The sequence below is a fragment of the Podarcis cretensis genome, assembly GCF_951804945.1.
Source record: "Podarcis cretensis genome assembly, chromosome: 4".
NCBI classification, from domain to species: Eukaryota; Metazoa; Chordata; class Lepidosauria; order Squamata; family Lacertidae; genus Podarcis; species Podarcis cretensis.
This window is the reverse complement of record NC_137173.1, coordinates 8,606,213-8,621,920: the sequence shown is the minus strand read 5'-3', so window position 1 is coordinate 8,621,920 and position 15,708 is coordinate 8,606,213. Positions and strand designations below refer to the sequence as shown.

Sequence of the window (15,708 nt, the reverse complement as noted above, 5' to 3'; positions counted from 1 at the left end):
AAGACCAGCAGGAGACCCAAGTTTGAGAAACCTGATCTAGTCAGATTGCCGGTCTTTCTATGTTGATTGGGGCGAAGGTCAAGCATGAAAGCAACTGGTCTCGCCTCTTCAAGCAGCTTGCCCACCCATGTCCCCAGGGGCAAACAAGCTGGAAAATATTCATCACCGCATGACTAGAGTGCCATAGGCACAACCATCTCTGATGCCAATTGAAATCTGGTGTCCCAAGTCAGAATGATAGCAACATGTGGCTGGTGGAGATGGAGGGGAGCAGATGGAGGGGAACACAACCTATTGGTGGTTGTTGTTGTTTAGTCGTTTAGTCGTATTCGACTCTTCGTGACCCCATGGACCAGAGCACGCCAGGCACTCCTGTCTTCCACTGCCTCCCACAGTTTGGTCAAATTCATGTTGGTCGCTTCGAGAACACTGTCCAACCATCTCGTCCTCTGTTGTCCTCTTCTCCTTGTGCCCTCCATCTTTCCCAGCATCAGGGTCTTTTCCAGGGAGTCTTCTCTTCTCATGAGGTGGCCAAAGTATTGGAGCCTCAGCTTCAGGATCTGTCCTTCCAGTGAGCACTCTGGGCTGATTTCCTTATTCTTGCCATCTCATTTTTGACCACATCCAACTTACGAAGGTTCATGGTTCTTACATTCCAGGTTCCTATGCAATATTTTTCTTTACAGCATTGGACTTTCCTTTCGTTTCCAGGCATATCCGCAACTGAGCGACCTTTCGGCTTTGGCCCAGCCGCTTCATCAGGTCTGAATCTACTTGTACTTGTCCTCCGCTCTTCCTCAGTAGCATGTTGGACGCCTTCTGACCTGAGGGGTTCATCTTCCAGCTTCATAACTTTTATATACCTGTTATCTTTGTCCATGGAGTTTTCTTGGCAGGGATACTGGGAAGGGGAACCTATTAGCACCAAGACATTATTCAAGTTGTGCTGCATGTTAGTTTGGAGGGGAGATCATTATTGGCAGAAACCCCATTTCATTCCATGTGTAGTTATGCATTTCAAGATGTTGGCAACTTGCAGGAGACTAGTTATCCACCGTGTCCAGTCTGCAACTATTGTGGAGATACTATACTTTGTCATAAGGCAGAGTATTTCTCAGTTAGATGAAAGTTCAGTTATTCAACCCAGAATGACAGATTTCAGTGTTCAATGTGGTATATACAGGATAAGGCATTTTAAAAGATCCTAAAATTGAAACTCTTTTCCCCCCTGAAGGCTTATTTTAAGGTATCGGAGCTCAGTGTGTCGAGTATTACCTGCAAATATTGTTCTCATTAAAGCCCCATGGAAAACTAAGCCATCTCCCTGCAGCTCTCAATCCCCTCACATATGCACATGGTTCATATAGGTTTGTCTGCAGCCGCAGGCTAGAATTCAGCACTCACTTGCCAGCTGTTAAAAATTCCTGCTCTAACTCCATGCAAGAAGTCCAGGAGGTGGTCACCCTTCACAAACTCAGTAGAACACTGAACTGTCAAGAGTTATTAGCGAGAAAGAAGAGAAATGGAGGAAACAGCTTGGAGTCTCCTCTCTTTGGCACATTCGAAACCGGTCACTGCAATATAGGCAAGGTGATTTCTCCCGAGATGAAGCATGTAGAATTTAGTATTCCCAGTAAGTTTAGGGGTCATTTTTAAAAGGCCAAAATTTGCTCACAATTTCTGAAAAACGTATGAATTGTTTTGGGCCCCTGAGATAGGCCTCAAGTTGGGTAAGGCATTCCTATTCACAGCTTAAAGTTGTGGGGTGGGGAGGAAGAGATGAGAAATTAATTTCAGGGAACCCAATGCTCTCAGATGCATTGCTGGTGCTCAGCTTTTCCCCTCCCCCCAAAAAAACACCTTTAAGTTATTGCTTCCCTTGATGGATAGATTGTATTACTACGCTGCTTTTCATTCAAATGAATCCCAAACAATAAATAATAAGAACGTAATAGAATATCACAAGTACAGCATAAATCATATAAAACAAATTTTCAATTAGCAGTAACAGCGCCTCAGATTAACCTCGTTGGCTACGATGCAGCTGCTGCACAAAGCTTCTAGCACTGGCTAGCCGAGAGCTTGAATCCATGTGCTGCTCTCTGCTGTTAATTTTTCAACGCAGCAGGAGAGGAGAATGCATATGTATACCTCAGCCAACACTGATTTGTGGGGAGGTGGGAGGTGATTAGACCCACCAGCATTCCTCTACAAAGCAACTAACAGAGAGACACTCCAACTAACCCTGCCCCCCTCCTATTTGATCTCCCGGCACACTCACATGTGGCACACCTATTTTTCATGCGAAATTATTCCAGCAGCATGATATAATGTTCATTTAAAGGTGGGGGTGAAAGAAGGCCACAGAGAAGGACCATTTGGTATTTGACAGTCTTCCTCATCCAGGGAATCATTTTATCTCAATTATTTCTAACCCTCACAGCTGTAAAGATGCGCCGAAAAGCACGTGCAAAGCACAGCAACATCTCCAGAGTCAAGGAGGCGCAGCCTGAAGATCTCTCCCTTCAGTTACCAAAAGCCATTGTTGAGCCCAGCATTCTGATTTGTTTTAAGCATGGAAAGACAGAAGAAGGTGCTTCTTCACATATATGTATGGTTAACTTATCAAAGTCACTACCATGACACGTGGAGATGGTCTCCAGCTTCAGTAACTTCTAAATAATAATAATAATAATAATAATAATAAAAATTTATTTACACCCTGCACTCACCAGTTCAAAAACCAGGCTCAGGGCAGCTAATAACAAATTTAAAACACTTTAAAACACTTAATTATAAAAGCAGCATAAAATACAGTATAAAAAGCACGAATAACAATAAAATTCAAAAATAAAAAATCCAGCAGGCTCTTGTAGTTCTGCCAGGGGCTATTAGTTGTGGTAGCACTTATTTGTTTACTGGAAGAATCCATGCTGAATAAGCAGCACAAACCTGGGAGAAGGGATCTTGAGTTAGTACCACCCTTCACAGAAACATCTATCTGTTGGAAACAGGATGCTAGACTAGATAGGCCCTTGGCAATCATGTAAGTGAATGCATGATATACTTGTATCATATACCTGACAAGTCAATTTTGCCTTAGGCAGCAAGCATTCTATCTGCTTTTAAGTACACTTATATAAATAAGCTCAGTTGTTTGAGAATTTGACAGCCAATGTTTCTGTAGAATCAAAACTCTAATATTAAACTGCTTGTAGAAGACAACTTTATGAGTAAAACAGCCAGCGTTCAGCTCTGCCCTACCACCCATTCATTAAAAGAAAAATGCCCAATTCTTGCAAGGCAAGAGTGACACCTTCTGGTAGAGCTGCAATATAGAACTTTTGAGTTTTTGAACTCCAAAGCAATTCTGAAGAGTATTTAAGACAGGGTTAATCCAGTGTGGTGATTCCAATGGTCAGGGATGATGGGATTTAGTGCACAACACCATGTTGGCTACCCATTATTTGAGAGGTGTTGAGAAAGGCCTGAGCAAGTTGGACAAGCAGTTCAGCAAGGCTGTGTGCATAGCCCAGAGCATATTCTATAGCAGAGTTCAACACATACTATGCTCATTAGTAGGCCATCAAACTTCAGTTATGTCTATCCATTCACACATACAGAACTTGCAATGCTCAGTTGGGCAACTTCTGAATATACTGACATGCTTTGCATTTCGTGTATTTGTATTTGAATGTTTTGAACATTTGCTGTATGCCACTTTGAGCACAGCTCATTGTGGAAAAGCGGCATATAAGTACACTCAGTCTATCAATCAATCAATCAATGAGGGCTCTAGTTACCCTAACTGTGGCAGATCATCAGTAGAAATAGTGGGCACTTTGAAACCTAACACCAAGTTCAGTCTTGCATGAATCAGAGTAAGCCTTGGATCTTATGAAGAAGAGCCACACCCCACTGCCCACTACATGATCCCATTTTCAAATTGCTCCTAGAATCAGTAAGTTTCTCCTAAGGTCCAACCAAAATGTATTCTCTCGTGACTTAACCCTACTGATCTAGTTCTGCCATCTGGTATTTGAGAAGTGCTAACTGTCGTCACTGTGTCTTCTCTTTTCCTGGCTTAACATACAGTGCTACCTTGGCTCTTGAACTTAATCCATTCCGGAAGTCCGTTTGACTCCCAAAGCAGTTCAAAAACCAAGGCACGGCTTCCGAATTGGCTGCAGAGCTTCCTGCACTCAAGCAGAAGCCACGTCAGACGTGCGGCTTCTGAAAAACATTCGCAAACCGGAACACTTACTTCCGGGTTTGTGGCATTTGGGAGTCAATTTGTTCATCAACTAAGCCGTATGAGAACCAAGGTGCCACTGTACTCAAGTTCCTTCAATCTTTCCTCATAGGACTTGTTCTCTGAACCATCTTCACTGCCCTCCTTTGACCTCATTCGGACTTATCCAAGTATTTCTCAAAATGAGGCATATAGAACCTGACATAGCATTCCAGATGAGGCCAGACTAGTACAGAAGCAAGTGGGATTATTTCTCATGTCTTGGAAACTACGAGTCTGTTAAAACAACTAAGTATCACACCAGCCACCATCATTTTCACATGTAGTGCCATGACAGGGATGCTTCTTCCTACGACTTGTGTGTTTGATTTGGGAGGGATTTGGCGGTCGGTTGCTGAGAAGCAGGACTTTTCATTTGCCCTCTGAACCTTACGCTGTTTGTATCAAAATGTAGCAAACAAGGCTGAGAAAGATTCAAGACTTTGGAGAACTATTACTATGGGTCAAGACTTTGCCAACTGTCAGGGAACTGACATCGGAGCGAGAGGAGGAGGCAAGGCTCCAAAGCGATGCAGGAGAGGGGACCAGCAGGGGGGAAGGAATTCAGCGTAACACCGGTAGTGAAGGGAGGGAGATGGAGGATTCGGAGAGAGGTCTCCAAGACCCTTCACCCGAGACCAGTGGGGAGAGCGCGGACACGCCTCTGCCCTCCCCTTACTTGCGCAGACGAGTCCCGCGCAGGGGAAGTAGGAGGAGACTTGGTGCCAAACAGCTCTTATGCTAGAAGAGGTTCAAGAAACGCCCACTGACGGATTCTGCAAGTGACTGACCGGCCACGGAGTGTGAGCTGTCAGCCAAAGCATGGTTGGCCAGGCAATCTAACCAAAACTGAAGGCAACTTACGCACAAGTAACCCCTTACAACCATTACACCAACCTTCAGAGGTTTTGGTCTACAGCTCCTATCAGACGCTGGCTGGGGCTGATGGGAACCGTAGTGCAAAACATGTGGAGCCCATTAGGCTGGCAAAGGCTAAACAATACTGTGCAGACAATACTTTGCTAGGTAGGCCAATAATGTGATCCAACAAGAGGCCCTTTAATATATATTTTTTGCAGAAATTCACTGAGCGCTCTCAAGTACAAAGGCTCACCTAAGTACCACTTGAGATTCCAACCCATATTTCTGCTCCCCAGAGTACGCAACGGAAGTGTCGAACTTGCAGCCACTGGTAGCAGAGATGGCCAAACTAAAAGACTTATATTTGCTAGAACTTATCGTTCGATACAGGGGGAGCAAAAGAAAGAAACAGCAGCAAAGAATTGAGTATTATGCTACTAATATGCATCACTGCAACATCAGGCAAACACTGGAGACAAGGCTACTATTCATCTGAGAAGCACAGCTGGTCTTGTGCTAACACAGGCCACCCCCCCCCCCACCACACTGTTCGTTTTAATATGACACTTCCATCTTCTTCCAGTGGTGGTGGTGGGGAAATCTTCACCAGTTAACTCCAACCACTAAGCACAACTCTCTAAAAGATTTACTGTAGAAGGAACAGGTCTGCAGTAATCCTGAGGAGCATCAAGGTTAGACTTCCAAGACCATGTACTAGGAGTTGAGAATCACAACAATGCTATATGCACAATAATGGACATGATGGGGAAACCTCTTGAAAAGCTATGCACGTTCAGCCTGTTGACAGTGATGCTTTTTATATCACTATCTGTGCCAGCAATTCTATTTCAGGATTTAAAAAGAGTTACCTCAGCAAAGAGAAGACGTCGTATGAGTTGCGGACACAGTTCTGATCCACCTGGAGGAGGTTATTCTTCTGGGTTCCTGAGAGGCCCTTAAAGGCAAACAGGGTAGCTGATTAATTGCTTTTTATAACACTGAAATTAGGTCCCATTTCCCTATAAAGGCCTTTTTACATTGTTTCCCCCCCCCTTCCACCAGGGTATCTAGGTATCTTGAAGTCATCTACTTAAGACTGCCCATCTCTTATGCTTATCTCAGTTGCTAAATGAGAACACTTCTTTGAAACGAGCCCTGTAAGGCACCACCAGGCCAAAAAGGGAGTTCAAGGGAAAAATTTAATTATCTGCAGCTTAAGTATAAACAGCAGTTCCCATGCTGCCTAAGGAAAGCGCGGAAAGAATTTCCCTTTTTAATCTGCTTAGCTGATCAATATATGCAATGGTGTAATTACTGCCTCCCTCCCCCCGCCGCAAGTATTTTCCCACCAGAGAAGAAAGCGCTTGGGAATGGTAGGGCATAAATGAAGGAGTCAATAGCAGAGGACTCTCTCAAAAGCCCAACTGCTCACTGCTTCTGAAAAAAATCCCCACATGCTGCTGAGCCAGGAGGCTACACGCATATTCAATACAAAATACGGACCACTTGGAGGCAGAACCACACATCCGATAATAAAATAAGGGTGTTGAAAATGCTCCAAGCATTATCATACAACTTTTTTTTCTCAGTTACCGTATTTTTTGCTCTATTAGACGCACCAGACCATAAGACGCGCCTAGTTTTTAGGGGAGCAAAACAAGAAATAAAAAAGCAACACAAAGCATCCTGAGCTAAGAGGGAGCGCTCCCTCATCTTCGCTCCGGAGGCCTTGCAGGGCTATCCCTGAAGCCAGGAGAGCAAGCGGGATTGGTGCGCACCGATTCCTCTTGCCCTCCCGGCTTCAGTGAAGGCAAGCCTCCTGGCTTTCCCCCCACCTCCCGCAAGAGCCATGCACTCTTTAAAGGGAGCGCGGCTCTTGGGGCCTTTTCTGGGAGGTGGGGGAAGGGACAGAGCCGCGCGCTCTGTCCCTTCCCCCATCTCCCGCAAAAGCCAGGGATAGAATCATAGAATCATAGAATCATAGAGTTGGAAGAGATCAGAAGGGCCATCGAGTCCAACCCCCTGCCAAGCAGGAAACACCATCAGAGCACTCCTGACATATGGTTGTTAAGCCTCTGCTTAAAAGACCTCCAAAGAAGGAGACTCCACCACACTCCTTGGCAGCAAATTCCACTGTCGAACAGCTCTTACTGTCAGGAAGTTCTTCCTAATGTTTAGGTGGAATCTTCTTTCTTGTAGTTTGGAACCATTGCTCCGTGTCCGCTTCTCTGGAGCAGCAGGAAACGACCTTTCTCCCTCCTCTATGTGACATCCTTTTATATATTTGAACATGGCTATCATATCACCCCTTAACCTCCTCTTCTCCAGGCTAAACATGCCCAGCTCCCTTAGCCGTTCTTCATAAGGCATCGTTTCCAGGCCTTTGACCATTTTGGTTGCCCTCCTCTGGACACGTTCCAGTTTGTCAGTGTCCTTCTTGAACTGTGGTGCCCAGAACTGGACACAGTACTCCAGGTGAGGTCTGACCAGAGCAGAATACAGTGGCACTATTACTTCCCTTGATCTAGATGCTATACTCCTATTGATGCAGCCCAGAATTGCATTGGCTTTTTTAGCTGCCGTGTCACACTGTTGGCTCATGATAGCCATGCGAAGCCTCCGCAGGGCAGCGGGATGAAGGCTCCCTGCTGCCCTGCAGAGGCTTCGCACGGCGAAGCTAGAACAGCTAGAGGGAGTGCTGCACAGCGCTCCCGCTGGCTGTCCTGGCTTCTTGTTTAGCCGCGCATAGCCTCTCCCGGCTGTGGAGGCTGCAGGCGGCTAAACAAGAAGCCAGGACAGCCAGCGGGATCTCTGCGATCCCACTGGCTGTCCTGGCTTCTTGCTTGACTGCCCGCAGCCTCTCCCGGGCAAGGGGAGCCTTCATCCCCTGCCTGCAAGACGCTGTGCGCGGCTAAGGCTCCCCCAAGAGCCGCACTCCCTTTAAAGGGCGCACAGAGTGTGTGTGCAGCTCTTGGGGGCTTTTCTGTGCGCTCTTTAAAGGGAGCGCTGAGCAGACCCTCCCTCCTGCATTCGCTCTATAAGACACACACACACATTTCCCCTTACTTTTTAGGAGGGGGAAAGTGTGTCTTATAGAGCGAAAAATACGGTATGCATGAGGCTCATACCAACTCACTCAGCCCTACATCTTCTTTTTTTATTCCTACAGCTTATTTTACATAAGCTATAAAATAAGAACAGCTTGTCTAAGGATTGTAGCTGCATTTTGAACTGGAAGTTGAGTGCTCCACAAACTGGAAATGCTTCTATGTGCACAATCTCCACAGATCTTAACATGGCCTTTGGCGTTCCCCTTCAGATTCCAAATGTAATGAGCAAGTACACCCATACGCACCCATTCATTTAATTAGTAGCTGTAGGAAGTCTCCAAATTCCACTTTTGATTAAAAGCAGCTCAACAAAACTGTTTGAAACCCATGATCTTCCAAAAGGTTAAATATATCAAAATTATCTCCCCGGGGAGCTGTGAATACAGCACATTATGCTAACCCTGCCTTCGTAAACTGATCGGGTGACTTTGGCAAGATCCACATCGCAGGTAGAAAGGCCACAAACTTCTATCCAGTAGCCGTCACACATAATTGTAAGAAATACCGTATTGGCCCAAATATAAGCCGCACCCGAATATAAGCCACACCTTTAAAAGTCAAGGGGGGTGGGGAGAAAAAAAGACAATACCCGAATATAAGCCGCTCCCTTAAAATTCCGCAGGCACTCACACCCGTTCTGTTTTACCGTATGTCTGTTTCAGCAGCAATATCGTAAAAGCGTTTTTGTAAGGTCACGAATTTAAGCCGCACTTTGGGGGAAAAGTGAGGCTTATATTCAGGCAAATACGGTATTCAGCTCTCTTAGCTGTCACCCAGAGAGGCTGCTGTTATATTCATGCCTAACCACCAGACTTATTTCTTAATGATAACTGAGGTGGTCTTCCCTAGAGGGATTACTGTGTAGGTCCCAATCTGTGGCTTACCTGTAGCTCCCATGTGAAAAATTGAAGCCTATATACAACACTAATGACATATACAATATATGTATCCTTACCTTTTGTTCATATGAGGCTCCATAATAGCCATCGTTCAGCCCAAAAATAATTTCATTTGGGCTACGAGCATGTATCTGTTAATTAAAACAGTGCCATAGATTCAGTGAACTTGATTTTGAATTTCATTAGTTCTCCTAGCAGTTAAGGTAACATTCATTACAGGAATAATCAGTTCACAGACTTCCTTCAATTATCCAAGGTCACCATCTGCCCAACAGAGGAGAGGAATGTGGAATATGGTCCCAGGCATTCACTTCCCGGACCAAATGTCACAAAATGCAAAGATAGAAGCAAGTATTGTGGCAACTGAAAAGACTAAAAAGAAATAAAAATTGCAGCCTAAGTTTTCCTGGGTACGAGCCTACTTCACAAAAGTTAAATGCAAAAAACAAAACTAAAAAGGTTAGTCTCAAAAGAAGATATAAAATGAAACAAAATAAGCACATTTGACTTCCGATTAGACTCATTGTGTTATTTCTATTATGTTTTCTTTTTCCTTTACTCCCCTTCCTCCCCCCCTTCTTCTTCCTCTTTTTTTCTTTTTTGTGCCTCCTTTCTTGGTCTTTCTCATTTTGATTTGTTAAGAAAGAGATAAAGAGATAAAAGTGTAATATGAAAACTTCAGTAAGTTAAAAGTGATGTTGTCTAATTTTTCTATTACTATTTATATATTATTAAAATTGGTTAATTGTAATGAATTGATGTATCAATTACTGTGGTTTTTTTCCTTTGTTGTTGTTGAATTCTAAATAAAGTATTATTCTTTTTAAAAAAAAGAAGAAGATACAAAACACTGCAGTAAACATGAAGGCTATTCTTTTGAAACCCGGGAAAGCGTAAAATTACTGAACCATGAGTAAGTCGACCATTCACCAGTGCGGAGGGTCAGTTGTCAAGATGAGCAACAGAATCCCACTGTCCCATTACAATTTTGTCCAGCATTTACTAACTTTGTCCTTAAAATGATACTTAAAAGAGATCTGTTAAGATAGCCCAACAAGAACAGATGTCTGCTGAAACTTCCTCTAACTAGCCAACCCTTAGTAAAAGCAGCATGTTTTTATTTTACCTGCTGGCCCACATATCTGAGTCCATCGAGATTGACCTTCCACTCTATCAGCAGCTGATGGCTGTCATTCCTGCCACCCCATATCCTCACCACAAAGCAGGAAACGGACGTATCGAGGCGATCGGGCATAAGACCAAAGTCAAGACTTCGCCATGTTGGATTCTGTTGTTGTGAAACGAGAGAGACAGCTACAGTATACTGAAAATGTTCAAGGTTTTACCTGACCATGCATTAAGCTGCCTTATACCAATACAGACAGACCGTTGATTCATTTAGTCCAATGCTTTTAAAAGAATGTGCTCTATCTAGCAGCCCCAACACAGTCACGCAATGGTGCCTATGAAAGTTTCCAATGCCCACGAAGTTTCTGCGCTCCACACACACACACAACTCTCTAGTTTTCTACAGTAAGATAGGCCCTAGAGCAGAAAGCAAACTGGGAGGGAAAATGCTCTGAAAAAAAAGATTAAGGTGGCTGAAGAGGAGGGAACAGATGGGCAGGGAAGGGAAAGGGAACTTTGTGTGTGTGTGTGTGTGTGTGTGTGTGTGTGTGTGTGTGTGTGTTTGCTTGCTTTTCTTCTCTGGAGCCTATTTTGTGTTTGTTTTGTTTTTTTTCCTGAATAAAGTCACACCTCGGGTTGTGAACGTGATCCGCGTGGGAGGCACATTCGCAACACGCAGTGTTCACAACCCTCTGCGCACATGCATGACGTGATTTGGTCTTCTGCGCATGCACGTGACGTCATTTTGTGTTTGTGCGCGAGTGCGAGCGCCGAAACCCGGAAGTAACCTGTTCCTGTACTTCCGGGTTTGGTGCGGTCCGCAACCCGAAAACGTGCAACCCACAGCGTTCGTAACCCAAGGTATGACTGTATAGGTGGTGAATTGGATGTGATTGGCAGGTCGGCAGGATCCTGGGTTCCCCACACTTGGTGGCACACTCCAATTGGTGAACAGGGCCTATCAATCCTTTGACATTACTGATATTCATGCTATAAAGGAAAATCTAAGGCCAGCTAAGAGAAGAGATTGCCAGAAGATCACTCCTTGCAGCATGCACAGTCACTAAACATTTATTGCAAGTTTTAACAGTGTTTTAAACTCTGACCAGAAGCAGCTCTGTGTTTACATGACTGGAAACAAAGCCTCGTTCAGCTGCCCTAAAAAAACTAATGCCAGTCTCCGGTTTAACGCAGCGACGCACACAGCTTGCCAACTTGCACATAATGCCAAATGGAAACATTGAGACAGTTTGAACAATGTTTCACTCAAATATCTAGATATTTTGGAGAAAAGATTAATTTGGAACTTGGCTGAAGCCTCATAGTGAAGGCAACTTACCAGAGAATTCTTTATCACTTCACTCTTATAAAATTCTAGAAAAGGAAACAAAATTAAAGAGAGCATTAGAGGTCAGACTGTGCAGGTCTGGGATACAGAGCAGATACTTATGCTATGGGAAAAGATTTTCACATTTGTATGAAAGGTAACGCTTACCAAAAAAATTATTTTATTCTAGGGAGAAATTTGATAAGGATTCATTCAAAATAATAATGAAGGACCCTTATGGAAAATTAGCTGCCCTGACCATGAACAAGGGGAACATGGTGCCAGGGAATGGGAAGCACAGGTGGCCACAAAATCCATCACTGCCACATCATGATGGCACCAAAAAGGGAAAGGAAATGGCAGGCTGAACACAGTGTAAACAGACAAACCTGCAGGATTCAATGTGGACGGGGAAGGGGGCACTAGCAGCCTAAGTGAGAGTCCGTTTTTACAAATATATTTCAGGAGTTGCAAATGCTAAGGTTTAAAATAATAAAAAAAAGGCATGCATGCACAGAGCACTGGAATTAGGTTCATTCTAGGTCTACTGAACTGCAAACTTAAATACTACTGCAGAACAGTTGCTTGGCTTTTATTCCAGAAGGCAGGCAGTGCCTCAAAGAAGAATGTTCATTTGCTTCAGCCAGACGTTAGTTTAAGCTAAAATTATTTGGCTGCTAGGAACAAAAACTCTACACGCTTTTGTCACGTTCTTTTTTTTAATGTGAGGAATCAGATTAAACCTGCAAACCTATACACATTTACCTAGGAGAAATGCCCATTTAACACAGTGGGACTGTGTTAAGAGTAAATATGGATAAGGGCAGTTCTGCTGAATGAGACCAGAGGCCTCTCTAGTCCAGCATTCTGTTCTCACAGTGGCCACGAAAAAGGGCAACAGATGTCTCCCGCTTGTGCATGCCAGCTATGTATTCAGGAGCATACTGTCTCCGATGCTGGAGGTAATATAAAGCCATCGTAACGAGCAGCATAGGATTGTTCTCTTAAGGAACCAGAAGTTAGAGTGAGTGCATAGCCAAGATATGATCTGAAGTGAGATCTTTGAGGTCCAACACTCTACACCATATTGTTTCACCACATGCCTACTTGGGGGGGCAGGGATGGAAAAATCTGCAAAAATAAATATAAAAATAGGAGTTTATAATGAAACAAGTGAGCCTGACACTACTATGCGAAACGTACACTGTTTCTACTTTTTCTGAGCAAAACATTTACATTTTCCATGAGCAGAAACTGAATCTTTTCAACTCCAAATATAAGCATGCTACATTATTTTATTTTAGGAAGGGGGGGGGGAATCAAATTCATCCAAAATGTCAAACGATGGCATTGCAACATATTCTACAAATACTACTTAAAGTAAGCATTCCAAAAGGAACAGTCCCTGGAATGATTTCCTAGCTTCACTTCAGTATCGTTTTTGAGACTTTGAAAAAAAATAGCTCCTCCACCCTGAATTGAAAAGATTGTTAGGAAGAGTCTCTTTAAAAGGACAAACTTCTAGGGTTACTGCCTCAGTAGCTCCAGTCCCTTATCTTTCAGTTCTTCAGTGTGAGAGCTGGTGTAAGTGGGAATATTTAGGGCTCAATCCTGCCACAGAATCCAGCGGCAAAGACTATGAACGCAAACACTGAGGTCATATTCTGGATTCTTAATGGTAGTTCAAAGCTTAGCTACCATGGAGATAAGCACCTTAGAAAAATATTAAGAAAGACTGGGCAGAGTCTGGGGACAGGTCAGAGGCACAGGGGTGGCACGGTATAAATTCTTTGTGTCCACAGCAGACAGGAAAGCAAATTGCAGCTGCCTGCAACAGCTTGATGAACTTTCATCTACTTGCCAGTATACAGAGGCAGGGACATCAGACCACAGAAACAGGAGATGTAAACACCCAAAGACATCGTACACTAAGCGGTATATGGGCATCTGTTAATCCTTTTGTAGCTACTACTGTGGCTGTTGAGAGCGATCAAGCTATAAGGTTTCTTGGGGATTAGTAAAACGGACTTGGGTTGCAAACTACAGAATTCAATCAGAGCAGAATCTGAAGGATTTCAGTTTTTAAAAAGTTTCTCTTTCAAAGATTAGGAAAGTCTAAAACTTCACTGATCAGGATTCAACACTTCCTATACTTTTTCAAGCCCAGACAGCATCAACTCCCTAGGAACACATACACACACATAGTGAGACTTATTTTCCCTCCTTCTTTGAATCAGATTTGGCCTTGTGAGACCAAGATTCAAACACTAGCTCTGCCAAGAAGTCACTGGGTGGTCCATAAATGTCAAGCCAAAACTGAACAAGAGATAAGGAACAAGAGATGCTGAAACCAGCCACCCCAAACACCCTTCTCCTGCTCTCCCCTGGCCTGTGACGGATAAAGTATCGTTTTCCTACTTTGGTTTTTCCTCTTTTACTTCCTTGCTTTCCCCTTGCAAGGTGCAATTCATGCTGCAATCATGTCACGTGAACTGATTTGCAGCAGCAGACATTACCATGCTATCTAGTTTCAGCCTAAGCATTAACCTAGAGCAGAGCTTTCCAAACTGTGTGTCAAAACACGTTAGCACGTCGGCTGCAGGGTGTAGGTGTGTCATGCGAACGCTCTTATAAGGGGTTAGTTTAACCTCCGGCTTGTTAGTAAAACTAAATTACTGTGACGCGAAATGATGCGTGTCTTAAAAGTGCGTCACCAACATGAAAAGTTTGGAAAACTGTGATTAGATCATATAAGGACAAAGAAAGAGAGAGAGAAATTATGGGAATTGGCTCACATGTACCTTTACATATCTTTGCATTATTACACAAGTGAAGAGTGAAGTAGGTGTCCAGGAGACGATAGCCATTCCTATTAACAATGTTCCGTGCTGCAATGTTCCGCAGGTGACGAAGACGCCGCTGTAAAGAAACATTAACAAAATTTTAAGAATGGAAGTGGCAACATAAGCATGATGATGAAAATGCACAACATACATTATAACAAAATTAGGAGTCTTCGTTACGTAAAGCCATTTCTGAGCTAGAGAGGAGGTGGGGTTGCGGGCTTCACGCCCCTCCCCACACTCGCGGGGGCTGGCTTCAGCCCCCGCAATGCCAGGGAAGCCTCGGGCGCGTCATCCACGGGCCAGCCAATCGGCTGGCCTGGGGGGCGTGGCCTCGCTGCTCTTAGGTCTGGCACGGCCGAGGCTTTCCCTCTTTTCCGCGCAGCAGCCAGCTAGGTTATTTCCCCTTCCCTCCCACCCGCTAGGCTAGGCTCTCTGACGTTGCTATGGACTCCAGTCGGTCGCCGTCAAGGGGCCTGGTAGGAATTTTTCCATTTGGCAGATTGGCACCAGCCACTTGGTTTTCGCCTACCTCGTAGCAATCTGTCACAATTCCGCGGTATTGGTGGTTAGGCATTGGTGTGGGTATTTTCTATTGTTATGCAGATGAGGGGGGGGAAGGCAGCGCCATCACCTTCCCCCGAAACAAAGGGTAATCTGATAAAGGATTCCGGGGGGCGTGGCCTTGTCCTAAGCCTATGGAGGTGTGGGCCCACGACATGCTCCCAAGTGGTAACTCCTGGGGGAACTCCTAGTTGACGTGCCTCAGCAGGACTCCCCCTACTGGTGGTTAACCCTTACCGGTCTTCAAGCAAACGGGTTGCAGCCGGTTAGTTGTTAGGAGCAATGCCTAAGCCAATACCGCTCAATTCCTGTAATCAATAAAGTTGTGGCCTAATTTGACCCATTAACTCGAATTCTTGTGTCTCGTGTCTTTATTTCTGGAGGGGGGAGGCGGGAACTCGCCACGCAATTCATTCAACATGTAAAAACTGAATTTTTATCCAAGTAAAACGTAATTTTATTCTCCTAACTTCAGCATGTTTCACAGCACCGTACACCTCTTTGATCCCTAATTTTCCCTTACAGTACTGAAGAACAGGATTTCAACTTCTCACAGGTTTTCAAATTTCTTAGGGTTCCTCAAGAGTGCCACCAACCATACCCAACTGTTGCCAAACATTCCTTTTTTTATTTATTTAATTTTTATTCATTTTCTATAATCAAACAACAACAAAAAAGAAGAATA

General features: G+C 44.2%; 1 protein-coding gene across 1 annotated transcript in view; it reads right to left on the bottom strand.

Annotated features, from left to right (window-relative positions):
• UVRAG (UV radiation resistance associated) overlaps nucleotides 1-15,708 on the bottom strand; it is a 92,373-nt gene that overhangs the window by 64,426 nt on the left and 12,239 nt on the right. Inside the window, exons 2-6 of the mRNA XM_079973745.1 lie at nucleotides 14,418-14,535; nucleotides 11,629-11,663; nucleotides 10,288-10,449; nucleotides 9,218-9,292; nucleotides 6,022-6,107 (exon numbers count right to left, since the gene is read on the bottom strand). Of these exons, the coding sequence (XP_079829871.1) occupies nucleotides 6,022-6,107; nucleotides 9,218-9,292; nucleotides 10,288-10,449; nucleotides 11,629-11,663; nucleotides 14,418-14,535 (476 nt within the window). The remainder of the gene's footprint in view (nucleotides 1-6,021; nucleotides 6,108-9,217; nucleotides 9,293-10,287; nucleotides 10,450-11,628; nucleotides 11,664-14,417; nucleotides 14,536-15,708) is intronic.